This window comes from Fringilla coelebs (assembly GCF_963513975.1).
Source record: "Fringilla coelebs genome assembly, chromosome: 12".
Taxonomy (NCBI): domain Eukaryota; kingdom Metazoa; phylum Chordata; class Aves; order Passeriformes; family Fringillidae; genus Fringilla; species Fringilla coelebs.
Genome location: NC_140038.1, coordinates 20,315,214 through 20,329,496, shown reverse-complemented (window position 1 = coordinate 20,329,496; position 14,283 = coordinate 20,315,214). Strand labels below are relative to the sequence as shown.

The following is a 14,283-nucleotide window of genomic DNA, read 5'->3' as shown; positions in this document are numbered from 1 at the left end:
AAGTTGGAAGGATGCATGGAGCAAGGCAGGCTGATCAGGCAGCCAGCATTTGGGATAGTGTCACCTTTCCCATTGATTTATGCCTTAAACCAACACACACCTTCTGTTTCTGATGGAGAGGACATCCCACAACAGTCCAGCTCCCAGGAGCATGAAGCAAAAGCAATGAAATTGTGCCTAAAACATACAATGGAAATAATCTTTAAAGAATTAAATAAAATGTAAAAATACTAAGTTCTACATATTGTGTACAGCAAAGCTACTTTTCTAAGATATTGGGCATGTAACCCTGAAATAGACATTTTTCCCCCAAGAAAATCCGTTTTATAAGCTCACTTGCATCCCCTCCTTCATTCTCTTGCCTTCCTCACTGGCTGGGCAGCATTTATCTTTCTCTGAACCTCCTTGCCATCAATATATCCATCTATCAGGCTTTAAAACTCTACTGTTCATTATTGATGATCAACAGAGAAACAGCTGGTAGATTTTCCTGTAGTCACTATGAGCTTCTTCAGGGGAAAAAAGTAGAGTAATTTGAAGAGAGATATTTATATGCACCTACTCTAAAAGTTTATTGCACATCTTCTGGATGTAGCATTCCAGAGGAAACTGCAGGGACTGGTCTTTGCAGACAATGCAGACTGAAGGTGTGGCTTTTTCTCAAAGGCATTTGCACATCTGTAAATGGACATCAAGTGCAGATACTAATTAATTAAAAGTAAGAATAGTTTCTGATGTCCTGCTTTTAATTTCCATATTGAGCAAGGTAAGTGTATATTAACTTGGAGGGGGTTTGCTGCAGCCTAAGCACTTTATCCCTCAGTGTGCTCCTGCAGTTCTGGAATTATTCTCTTCAGGATCACATTTTAGGGAGGAAAATATTACACCCATATTTGAGACCAGGTTGGAGCTGAAATGGTGACAGGGCCCTGTAAGGTGGAAATGTTGATAGACAGAACCAACACGTGTTTTGTCAATTCTGTTCCAATGCTTTTTCCACTTGGCACCCGACACAAGGATAAATTCTGCTCCTACTAGTTTGAAAGTATGTCATTTAAGAAACTCTTCAGCTAGATAATTATATTTTCATATTAAGGAGTATGGCATCAGTGAAAGATTAATCTTATCTGCAGTTGTTGTGAACTGGGCCATGATGTGTATTGCAGTGCATTTTATTAATATGAGGTGATAAATAATTCAGGCTGAAATTTTTGCTTTCTGATTTTGGTACTAATTAGGCATGGCCTGAAAAATATCAGAAAAGTTCAGGATCATGGAACTTCTGAAGGTTCTCCTGCCCACTCCCACCAAACAGAGAATTCACGTGGCTTTCTGATCCTAATAGCCACAAAACTTCATCTGAAACAGCATATTCTGTATGTTCATCCCAGACGTGGGACTCCCTCTTGATGTCTGTGTTTTATGTAAAGATCAAGGGGAAGATTGAACCCATTTTCTTTAAAGTGGTTTCAAGATGTTACTGATATAAACCTTCAGGGACTGATAGATGGTGAGAGCATGGAGGAGGACTGGCAAAAGAAGGAAAAAAAGTCATGTCCAGAGTAGCATACAATGTAAGGTAATAGCACTCTACCATCCTTTTATTATGTCATGACTGCCACCCAAGACTATTATTCAGGACAATGACCTTCTGTGGATACCAGCTGGGGAAAGGTAATTTCCAGGAGCTGAGTGTCCCTAGCAGATGGGAAGATGATGAAGAGATTCCCACGTCTCAAGCAGGAGATCACAAAGCTGTGCAAACCAGCTGGGTGCATAAATAAGCACAGAGGCAGCAAGCTGTCAGCTCCCTGGGAATTGCACCTGTGCAGCCAGAGGCAGGGGCTGGATCAGCTCTGGGGACACTTGTACCTGCTGTCCCTGCATGCCAGTCCCCCAGCCCAGGGGCACGTGGTGCCACCAGGGGCTTTGGAGATAGCTCAGGAGGAGCAGAACCCCAAACTACATTGGCAAAATGCTCTCACGTGGTAAAAACAAAGTGAAACTTGTTGGAATGTTGGCCAAAATCAGATCAGTGACCTGCTGATGCCATGCAGGGCTGAATTTCCCTCCGCAGGAAGGACATGTGGGATGCAGTGACACTGAGGGCTCAGCCTTGCACTGGAAGGAGTTCTCCAGGTTGGACATTTGTAATTTCATGTATACAAAGAGTACCCTGGAAATCCAAACAGGAGGTGCTCATCTCTACTGCTGGGTTAAAAAGGAAGAGTCTTGCTCTCAGAGGACTGAGTCTTGATTGCTCAGGCTGTTTTGAAGGATTAATAAGGCTCTCTTTCTCTGCCTTTGCTGTGCATTTAGGTACAGACCTTTCTGTGCTTGCAGCTCTGCGTGAGTCCACAGGTCCCTTAGAGCTCCCAACACACCAGACATTTGTGGAAGAGGTGTTACTTTATGTACACTCAGGTTGAAATGAAAATGCTCAGTGCTAATTACATTTGGTTAATTAGGGGTCCTGCACACACTGAATCCACAGAGGGAATGGAAACACAGAAGTGCTGCGTGGTAGAGCAGCTCCTGGAAGTCCTTTGCAAGCAAACAGGTCCTGGAGAAGCAGGATGAGATTCATCTGTCTCAGGTGCAACCTCCTCTCCTGGATGCTCAAGGGACAAGGTCATAAATTTCAGTTAGGCTCTTCTTAATTACTCTGATCTGCAAGTGGACAGGAAAGGACCAGCTGCCCTGGCGGCCTTGCTGGGTGAACAGGATGAGAGTGCTGCTGTGCCAGATGTAATGCTGAGGCTCTGGAGATGGCAGCTCCAGCTGCATCCCCTGTGGGATGCAGGATGAACTTCAAACCCCCTCAGCTTGGTCCCACCTCAGGCAGCTGCTGGCAGCAGGTTTTGTACCAGAAATGGCTTTCTCACAGATTCCAGCTGGTTGAAACTGTGTAGCCTTTAGCTGCTTCCCTCAGTAACACCTCAATAATTAAATCAGAGCTGCTGGCCTGTCCTCTGATTTCTGGAGGTGCTTGACCAGAGCCAGGTAAGGCTCCCTGGGAAGGCAGACCCAGGGATTGCCCATCCTGCCCCCAAGACCCCAGTCCATCCATTTTCCCAGTCCCAGACTGATCCCAGAGGCAGAGCCACAGAGCTCCTCATGCTGAGCTCTGCTCCTCCCTGGGATGAGCCAATTGCTCCGGGTTAATTGTGGCAGTGTGTGTTTTGTTACCCTTTCAGCTCTTACACTGGGTTTAAATGGGAAGTCATCTGCAGGGGGATAGATTCCACTCCTCTAAATGCTAAGGTCAGTTAAAATCCTGTTTATCTGAATTCCTTTAATCTGAAATGCTGTCTTATCTGCATCTTGTTCTGCCTTTTTTCTTGTGCGGCGCTCTGGTTTTGCAGAGCTGCTGTGGCAGTGGTATCTCAGCTCCCCACTGAGCTGGGCTACCCTGAGGCTTCTCTCAGTACCCAAAGCCAAAGTTTATTCACTATATCTTAACATCCCAAAGTTGTGTGGGGAAAATTAGCCTGGTGCTGTAGATGTGAGATGGGAAACATAAAAGTGTGCATCCCGTAGTTAATCATAAAAGAAGTCCGTATAGATTTTCCTTAATTAATCAGGATGGCAAACACAGGTATGCAAATGATGCATGCTGCTGAGGAACAAACATCTTATTACCTTGGTGCTTTACACCTTCAGGCTTCATTCCTGGCTCACAAGAGCAGCCTCCCTCTTTGCTGTTACACAGGAATCAAAATGCTCATTTCACTGTCCTTTACAACCTCCCAAACCTTCCCACTTTGCCAGAACACAGCCCCTGATGGTCTCTGCTCGTGTCCAGCTCCAGCACAGTGGCCCTGGGGGTCTGGAGCTGCAGGATTCCCACCTGTGGGCTGGGAGGGAGGGCTGGGGGCAGGAGGTGCTGCTGGGCACAGAGCAGGGCAGCTCCAAGGGACGAGGCTGCAGGGCTGGGAACATTTGCAGGCTGGCAGTGACATCTGCACTGTCACTCAAACACAGAAACATGTTTCTTGCCTCCTGTGGACACATTAATTCAGGAAAACTGATAAGCCTGTTACTCAAGGGAAAGCCTTTTTGAATTTTAAAGGAGCACTGACCACTTTGACGCGGAGCTCTAAGGTATTTTTAACTTCACTTTCTCTAGTTCTTTGCAAGGAGGGAAAAAATCCTTGAAGGAAAAAAACCTACCCTTTCCATAAAATGTATTTTGTTTGTACTAATATGACTTCTCTTTCATTGCAGCTGGATCCAATTTATCATCTTAGGGCCAGATCCTGTCCTCAGCCTTACTGGGTTGAAGCCTAAATAATTCTCTTGTCATTAGTAGATCAACCTCACCTATGTGATGATAAAACTGGGAGCTGCTTTTCCATGCCTATTTAAAACCAGAAAAAAATCTAGGAATTGTTTCATGCCCCTGCAGCTTTTTAACTAAAAATCCAGAGTGGTTTAGAATTCACAATGTCATGGGTTGACTTTTTTTTTTCCATCAGATTGTTTCATACCATTGGTTTGTAAGACAGAGCCTAAAATACCAGAATGGAGCAATAGTAAGTTCCTATTAAACATGCATTTTCTAGATGTCTAGTCCCATTATCTACACCATATTTTGCATTTATCACTTCTGGCAGTCTTATCCCAGATTTTAAAATTAATAATTTATTTCTGTGATTATTCTGTATCCTTACATTAGCTTTAAATGGACAGGAAAACTAGAAATTTCTAGAGTCAGTCTAAAATGGTGCATTTTAGCCTCTGTCCTGGCCTCTGCCTTTCCAGTGTGAAAATCTTTTCCATGTGAAAGGTGTGCTTACTCTCTGGATTCAACAAGTGCCCTTTAGTCTATGAATGTAAGATAAGCTTATTAGAAATTAGCTTTAATTTTTCATTGACTTAATTTCAAGTGAGTTGATAAGATTTTAATGTCAGGCTGTGCTTAAAAATTCTCTCTTTGACAGAAACCTTTAAGGATGGTTCCTGCTGATATAGGGCTAATTTTCAAAAATATGAATTCTGAAGTTATATCAAAGATTTCATTGATGTCCTGACATTAATTATGTCTGTGCCTTCCTTGGCAGGTGTCTGGGGGGCTCCTGATTTTCATCTGAGTGAGGTTTAGCTGTGTTTGTCCTGTGACAGATTTTGTATATATTTCACCTTTGGTGAAATCAGTTGGATTTTTGCCACTCCTTCAGTGGGAGTTGGATCAGACCCTCAGACTATAATTAGCAGCTGCAGTAAGGCTACTGCTAAACTTCAGCATGTATGCAAATCATTGCAGTAATAATCTTATAAACAGAAGATACAAGTTTGTTTATCCTTGTATTTATTTTTGGGGTTTAATTTTGCTTAATAAAGGACAGCTTTTAAATTTGTGAGAGAAGATAGAGCTTGGATGGCATCCTGGGTGATGCCAATTTAATGGGCTTTAACAACATGAGGCTTGACGTTAGAGGTACCCAACCCTTTTCCATTTTCATGTACAGACATTCTATATATAAGCCTGGCTGTGTGTACAATAGTCACCTATAAATAAATGTGGGCGAGAAGTGGGGAAAAATTATTTGTGCACATTTCAGCAGACTAAATCCTGGCTGTTGGCATGCTGGGTGTGAAAGAGGGGAGGGAAGAGTGCTCAGCAAACAGCCTGTGAGCTAAAATGAGGTGTGTGTATGTATTTATATATTTATATAGTGGAGAGAGACTATTTGCAGGAGCAGGTAGTGACAGGTCAGGGGGAAGTGGCTTCACACTGCCAGAGAGTAGGGTTAGATTGGATAGGAGAAAAAGTGGAAATATTCTTTATGCTGCCTTCCCTGTGAGGGTGAGGCCCTGGCACAGGGTGCCCAGAGCAGCTGTGGCTGCCCCTGGATCCCTGGCAGTGCCCAAGGCTGGGCTGGACAGGGCTGGGAGCAGGCTGGGACAGGGGGAGGTGTCCCTGTCATGGCAGGGGTGGGAATGGGATGATCTTTAATGTCCCTTCCAGCCCAAACCATCCATGATTCTATGATACATTCTGTCATTATGAAAGAGTTTGCAGTGAAAAATGTTGTAACCATCTTCCTTCCCCTCCCACACCAGGGAGAAAGGGTGGCATTTCAACACCATTGACCACAAAAGGCTTTGGTTATGCCCCAGCTCTTGCTCAGCTGTTCTTCCCTCATGGTTTAGCTCAGGAGCTTGAACATTTCCAGCAGGGAAACAATCCAGCTTTTCCCAGTTACCAGTTCCTCCTCTTTGCCCGCTGATGGTCTGCTCGGATCTTCCCCAGCTTTCTCCTCCCTCCTGGCCTGAAGCTGTTCCCAGCATTTGAGAAATAGGAAAGCTCTGAAGATGAAGCAGGGCTGGGTAGGGCTTGACTCCTTGTAGCCCCATTTTCTGCAGATCTGCCCTGCCTACTTAGGGCAACTCTTCCCCTGCAAGAGTACACCCTGGGGAATACCCTGGAGCGAGGGGAACCGGATCATCTTTTACTTTAGCAAACATTTTGACTTACCTAATTTCTTGTGAGGTAGGTCTCTTGCCTCAAAAGCTTTTATTGCATGAATTCCCTGGGTTGGGTGATTCATACCTGGAGATTTCTCTAGATAATTAAAAATAGGGGTAGGATTAGAGCTCCACAGAGGTGCATTAGGCTCTAAGTGTATTACTTGCAGAAAAACACTTCCATTAATGGCTGCATAAATCACCCCTGCACACATGAGAGAAGGGACGATGCAGAATTTCTCACTGGTTTCAGGAAAGGACTTATTCTTCATTTTTTTAGGACCAGATCATGGAGCTTTCATTTAGACTGATGGGCTGTTACACTCAGGAGTTGCCCCTCTGAATCCACTGGTGAATGATGCTCAGCAAGAGAAGGAAGGGCTCCATGGCACCAATTTGGAAAAAAAATCAGTGAAAAAAAGCATTTGAGAGCACCACAGAAGTATGTGAGTGTGGCTGCTGTTCTCTGCTGAGTAGTTTCACTATATAAAAACAAAAATAGCTTATTTGCAGACTAGATGAGCAGCCATCAATTCTTAATGTTTCCATTTAATTTTATGAGAGATCCCTTTATGTTTTCTTCTATCTGCTGCCCTCCCCACACTGATTTTCTCATTCTTCAGCATTCTTAAATGCTGAGCTGTCAGGAATTGTGCTGTGGTGCTTCTGACTGGCTCTGAGTCAAATACTTCAGGGTTTGCCTCAGGTAGGAATAAATACAAAGATGCAAAAAGTGATGGAAAAGCATCAAGAATTCTTTGTGAACTCCTGTTCGTGCTCTGTGATGGCCCCTCTGAGCAGCTGATCCACAGCTTGGACAGTTCTTCCTTGTGCTCTCAGTGAATTGTCTTTTACCTCTCAGAGACTGAAGCAGCAGAAGAGTGTCTGCTTAGGAAAGCACATGGACCTAACCTCAAGTACAATTTAAATAAAATTTATAGGGGCAACAGAAGTGTAACACCAATAAGAGTATCAGGGAAAGACAAAAGAATAAGGTTAAAGAAAACATGCATGTGTGATTATAGAAGTCATTATCAGAAATAAATGTACAAACCAGGAGGCCAAGGCAGGATTCAGGGTGACCTGGGTGGCCTCTGGCTCTGCCCCTGGCACGGCCACTTGGGCTGGGTGGGGGGTGCTGCCAGTGGGGTCCCTGCAGGTGGGACAGAGACCAGAGGGAGGGTGCCCACCAGGGAGCAGCCCATTCCAGAGGTCACACCTGCTGAGACATTCCCAGACCTGTTCCCAGTACCTTCAACTCCCTGCTGGCCCCTGCCCACACCCTCCCACCCCAGCCAGCCTTGCAGCATCGGCTGGAGGGTGTGTGCAGGGTGGGGTGCCCTGTCAGCAGTACCAGCCAGCCCTGGGGATCCATCCTGCCAGAGACACGAGCCACCAGCATTCCACATCAAAGCCAAGCGTGACTCACCAAACCTCAGGCCTCCACAGCATTGCCTGCATGAATCCAGTGCCTATTTTTGCATAAAAAGCAGCTCTTTCCAAAGCAATTCAAATGCCAGAAATAAGAGATTATTATGACTTCATGTCATGTTGAAAGACAGGTGGAGGAGAGCACAATGTTTGTGTTGGATTCAAATGTCTGCTGAAATCATTCCTGTCATTCCTAATTGATGTTGCATCTGTCTTTAGATTGGGACTATTGAGGGGAAAAAAAAGCTGAAGATCTTATTCAGAGAAATAATTACAGTTATACGCTGGTAGATGTAAAATTAAAGTACTTGGGGGGGAGGGAACTACATCCTATAATTTATCAAATTCCTACATTCCTGAAAAATAATTAGATGCTGGGCACTGCTGCAGAGACTACTGTCAGGGGGATAGCAGTGGTCAAAACCAGGCCACTGGTTCTCATTTATTCCATCCATTCTTGCTCTTTTATTGTGTTTGGAGTATTAGTTTCCAACTATCCAGAGACACAGCAGAGAAACAATGGCAGCTTTATTAAGAGCCAGAGACGTAATCCCCAAGCACGAGTGCAGTTGCAGAAGCTGGAGAGGGAAAAAAGGGAGTTCTGCTTCTGTCTGGCTTTCAGGAATTTTACCCTCCAAAGTCCTTCAGCATGATGTAGTTTTGGGCAGCACTAAATCTGCATTACTTTGACAAACTTGGAGCCGCTGACGATTATTAACGGAAGCAGCCTGTGAAGGAGCTCTTCAATAGATGCCTCACATCCCAGTTGTATGGCTTGGGGGGGTTTTTCCTCTTCTTTTTCTTGCTCCTTTTCCTGATGCTTATGTGGATGTTGGATTAATGCATCACAGTTGATTTGTAAATTTGAATACAAGGACTGACTTCATCTGGTCAAACTTGAAACTGCTCCATGTAAGACAGACACAGGCTTCTATCAACAGCTTCCCACTGCCAGAGAGCAGGGTTAGGTGGGATATTGGGGAGAAATTCTTCCCTGTGAGGATGGGCAGGCCCTGGATCCCTGGCAGTGTCCCAGGCCAGGCTGGACAGTGCTTGGAGCAGCCTGGGACAATGGAAGGTGTCCCTGCCCATGGAAGGGGGTGGATCAAGATGAGCTTTATGGTCCCCTCTGACCCAAACCATTCTGAGATTCTGGGATTCTCTTCCTCCTCTACCTCTCTCCCTGCTGCTTTCCTTTATCAGGATTGTCTGCAGCTCCATGTTGGAAATCCCTGCCCAAGCAAATGGCTTCACCTTTGGGAAGTCTGGCCTGAGTTACCCCAGATATTCCCCATGTCCCAGCCAGCAGCTGCTTGGACACTTGGTAGGAAATTGTCCTGGAGGGGCAGGAGTTTGGAGCAGCTCTCCTGTGCGGTTGTCCCTTGGAACAGTGCAGTTGTGACTACTCTGGTGGGCTGAGTTGAGCCCAGTTTGTGTTTTCCACAGTAATTCAGGCCCTCAGGGCTGGTTTTCCTGCCCACCATGTGTGCAAAGGAGGTTGGTCTGGGGAAAAGGGAGTGAAGCCACTCCTGGGACTGTCAGCTAAATGCCATGTACAGAGCAGTCCAAAGGGAATCCCACTGGAGAGCAGCCAGGGCTTGCAGGAATCCAATACCCCAAATCCCTGCTGGGCTGTGGAGACTTTGTGGCTGCTGTTTCACAGACTGAATTAAAGCCACAGTGGACTCTGCTCTTACCTGGGCTCTGCCTTACTGCAAAAGTGCAGGTCTTTTACCCATGTCCAGTGGATAACTACAATTTTATAAGTTTTGTGGATTTCATTTACAATTCACCCCCAGAACATTGTTTAAAAAGGTCTTGGAAGTGTAATTTTATACCAGTGTCTGCAATTGTGAACCACAGCCTCGGGCTGGCAGATAATTCCCTGGTATCCAGGCAATAGAGTTTATGTATAGAACTGCTTCCTGCAGCTTCAAGGACTTCTGATGGTTGTCTTTCTAATTTCTACACCATGCATGTGAAACCAGGACTTTGTTCATAAATTAGGAATCTGTGGTTGTAACATGAGGTAGTACAGAGGTGTGTCAACTTCAGCATTTCTTGTAGTTCTGGAAATTGAAAACTAATTGCTTATCAGAAATGTTCATCAGCAAGTTCCTAAATAAATATTAAAGTTTTACATTACAGAATCTTGCTGCTTCACTGACTCTGACTGTAAAGTAGCTGGGAGGGATAGACTCCCCCTTCACACGCTGTCAGGTTAGGGAATTGTAAAATTAAGGTGCTTTTTCCAGCACAATTCCATAAGACTTGCATGTCCAGATGCAATTTTAACTTCTCATTTATATTTGCAATTCAATGCTTGTAGGAGCCTTCAAAAATGAAGTCTTCCATGAGAATTAACTTGGAGCAATAAAAAGTAATAAAACCTGATTGCGGCACCATCTCGGTTGTCTTCTGGAAATGTACAAATAAAGAAGGGCTGTAATGGGTGCCAGTGGCTCCTGGAAAGTTTCCTTTTCCCCCTTTTGCTGCAGCAATCAGCTCCACCATGACTCATTGCCTTCGTTAGGAGAGGGAAGACATCCCTCATTACTCATTACCAAAGGAAGGGCTTTGCTGCTGCAGGAACAGCCCTGGCATTCCAATTCAGGTGCCTTCCACAAGAAAAGAGTCAGTGTCATTCTTCCCCAAACTTTGGCAAAAGAGACAAGAAATAATGCTGTTTAATTGTCCCCATTTATAAATAGACCATCCACAATGACAGAATTGTAATTTTAATGCTGCAGTTGGGAGGAAAAAAATGCACATTTTTCTGTGTTTGTGTCTGAATTTCAGTTCAGGGAGCTCACACTGAGACTCAAGGCTATAAATGATCATATATATGTATTTATAAATACAAAACACATTTATTTATTTGTTTATTTATTTGCAATTTATTTTCTGACTTTTTAATTACAGAGCACTGTGGGTAGAGGACATAAATGCATACATAAAGCACTTGTTTAAGTAATCCAAGGATATATCTGATTTCAAAGGGAGCACAGAAGACTTTAAAATAATTTCTTAAAATAATGGTTTTTCTTGATTTTACTAATACAAATGTTCCTTGTCTCTTTTCACAATCCCCTTTTTCAGATTTATTTACTTGGATATGAAAGACTTTTGCTTGTATTAAGTTTTTACTGTATTTTAATGTGGTTTTTATTAAGCTGTACAGAATGGTCCATGCTTCTTTATAAATAAAGCTAAGATCATGTATTACTAGAAATCACATTTCAAACTGTGCTTTTGCCAGACTTGGTTAAGATTTTCTAGGAAGGGACGTTAGAATTGTATGATTAATCTTCAGAAAAGGGAAATTTTGGCTCTGCAGTATTTCTTACTGTGTTAACTTCAGAGATTTATAAAACCAACTTGAAACTGCACTGTAAGTGTATTTATAATGACTTTCAGCTGATTTAATAATGCTCAGAATTTGGTGACTGTACAGATCACAGCTCCCCAAATGCAGTGCATTACCTCCAGCATCCAGATGAAGTTATCAGAGGTGGAGGAAAGGATTGGGATTGTGTTTCTGCAGAGAGCTGCCCTAAATCCAACCCCTGGGCTGCTTTGATCCCATTGTGCAGTGGGACATGTGCATGGGTGGAAAAGAACATCTCAGGCTGGGGATGGAGAAGAACTCTCAGGTTGGGGAGGATAAAGAACATCTCAGGTTGGGGATGATGAGGAACATCTCAGGTTGGGGATGGTGAGGAACATCTCAGGTTGGGGAGGATAAAGAACATCTCGGGTTGGGCATGGTGAGGAACATCTCAGGTTGGGGATGATGAGGAACATCTCAGGTTGGGGTTGGAAGCCCATCTGGGATGTGTGAGTACCTCCCAATCTCAGGGCTAGGCTCCCAATGGGGACATGTTCTAAGAAAAATTTCCAAGCCAGTCTCTGATCCATTTCTGCTGTTCTTTGATGTTTCTGTCAGAGCCACTCCCTGCAGCTGGCACTGCTCAGTGTCCCTCTTAGTTCATGATTCTGCAAACCCATCCGAGGAGCCCTTGATCATGCAAATAGCCCTGCTAATTGCAGGTATTGGTACTGCTTTATTCCAGTGGAGTGAGAGCCTCTCAGACACAGTGTGCAGGATCAGCTCCTTCAATCTCATTTATATGTGACAAGCCATGGCACAAGGTTGTTTTTAAAAGTCACCAGTTTAAACAAAGCCAGTTGAAACCATGCCAGAAGCCTTGTGTTAAGTTTCCTGGCTGTGTGCTCCTTTCAGTTTCCAAGCTTTGCTCTTCACAATAGTAAATATCAAACAAGCACCCTGGGAAGCACTGGGAGCTGGATTGGCAGGTCTCAGTCTCCATTTAACATGCAAATGCTCAGCCTGTGCTCACATATGGCCACTTGCTGGATCAGAACTCAGTTCATTCACACAGAACTGGGGAGCTCTGGGTAGATGTGGGCTATGTGCACAAAACACCAGAGCACAGGGGTTTAAGCCAGGAAGGGAACAGAACACAAAATAGAGTTTAGTTTCCTTGTGTTCAAGAATCCAAATACTGAACATGTTTTTGCAAAATCCTGATTTTTCTTTTTATGGTCGTCCAATTCACAACAGGTAAGTAATCAGCCTTCAATCAACTGCCTATTTCCAGACCAGTTATTTGAGCTATTTTGTGACTTTAAAGCAATTCCTGACCTTCATCTCTTGGGTGACATGCAGAGTTTCTTTAATGGTGCTGAGGACTGAACAGGCGCCCACCAACACCTACAGAATTCACCTCTCTGGCATTTTCTTAATTTTCACTTTATTAAGCAGATAAAAGAGGAGCTGTTTCCTTCCCAGATCCCTCACTGGCTCTGGGGGACTGTGAGGCATCAGTCCAGCCAAGCATGTCTTTGATCAATGAGCAGAGTGAGAGTTGTGGGAAGCCTGACGTGTGCCTTTGTGTCCTTAGGCATCCACTGTGACAACATCTGCACCCAGGGCCGCTGGGGACCCAACTGCTCCATCTCCTGCAGCTGTGAGAACGGGGGATCCTGCTCCCCTGAGGATGGAACCTGTGACTGTGCACCGGGATACAGAGGGCCCTTGTGCCAGAGAAGTAAGGTTTTCCATAGCTGGCAGAAGCAGGGCAGGTAGAAATGCTCCTTTATGACACCAGACAGACAAATCCACAGTTTCTGAGCTGCTTTAGCTCATGACTTCCTGAGGGCAAAAGAGCCTGGAAAAGGCTCCTTCATCAAGAACTCTCCTGCACTGAGCTGTGCCTTGTGTTTCTTTTTCTGATCACACCTGGAGGTCACAGGTGACCTGGAAGGAGGAGCAGCACCCTTACAAACCAAAGCTGGCAGGACTCAGGTTTGCAGTAAGTCAGACCTGTTAAATAGTCAGCCACCACCCATGATATAATGACAAGTGGATGAGCGTTGGCATCAAAATAACAAGGCAATGTTTTCTTGTATGCCAGAAAAAGAAACACAGCAGCCCAAAATAGCTCCTGTTTGATGCTCTGCTGCTACATATTAAAATGTACCAAGCAGATAAAAATCCTCTCATTTGCTTTATCTGGGAAGCTGCATGTGCCCCATAGGGACCCCAATTCACTGATCCAACCTACACCAACCATCTTCCCATGTAAACAAGAAGTGGATTGGTCTTTGTTTTCTGCCCAGCATTTCTTCTTCCTCTTGCTGTAAGACATTCTGCATGCCCAGTTCATACATCCCCTTTGATTTCACCAGTTACATTTGACACTAGAACACACTCATCTCTAAAAATAATTTGTAGCTGACAGTTTTTATTTAAAGCCATTATAACAATGACCTCTAGCACTGCTGTAGTTAATGGCCTATAAGCATTTCCATTATAAACCCCAATTTCCAGGTGCTTCAGCATATCTGTGTAGCTGTAAAACCTCTCTCCAAGGCTAAAATGTGGAGCTCAGAGCTTCAGGGAGATGAGGAAGAAAATGTTTTACAAATTTGAAACCTTAAGAGTGCAAAACTTCCAGAAGTTAATAGTTTCTGACCTTTCTGAGATGAAAAAACCCAGCTTAGTTCTATCAGCTGTTGGCACGCAGGCTGCAAGAGCAAAGCTTGTGCCCAGTTTGCAAGCCCAGCAATCAGGCTGCTCCCTGAGGATGTTTGCTAAGGATCTAATGGGGAGAACTTTTCCTCCCCACTGGGGTGACAGCAGAGGGGTCCTGTGGATGCTCCTGCTCTTGCCTCTGTGAGTATTTGGCCTGGGAATCCAGCTTGCTTCCAGCTCTTTTCTGGGATTCAGGCTCAAGAATATTTGGTGAAAAGGAGACCTTGCTAAGCTTCTTCTCAAAATCATCCACATTTTTCTCTTAGAAATTCATTTAGAAACAGGATTTAGGCTGTTTTATTACAAGGCAGAGCTGAGGATGA

The 14,283-nt window shown here is 44.3% G+C and overlaps 1 protein-coding gene across 2 annotated transcripts in view; it reads left to right on the top strand.

Moving 5' to 3' along the window:
- The window catches only part of MEGF11 (multiple EGF like domains 11), a 184,150-nt gene that overhangs the window by 136,012 nt on the left and 33,855 nt on the right, over nt 1-14,283 (top strand). For both annotated transcript variants that reach the window (XM_084213617.1, XM_084213616.1), the window contains exon 11: nt 12,828-12,974. In XM_084213617.1, coding sequence (XP_084069743.1) covers nt 12,828-12,974 — 147 coding nt within the window. The remainder of the gene's footprint in view (nt 1-12,827; nt 12,975-14,283) is intronic.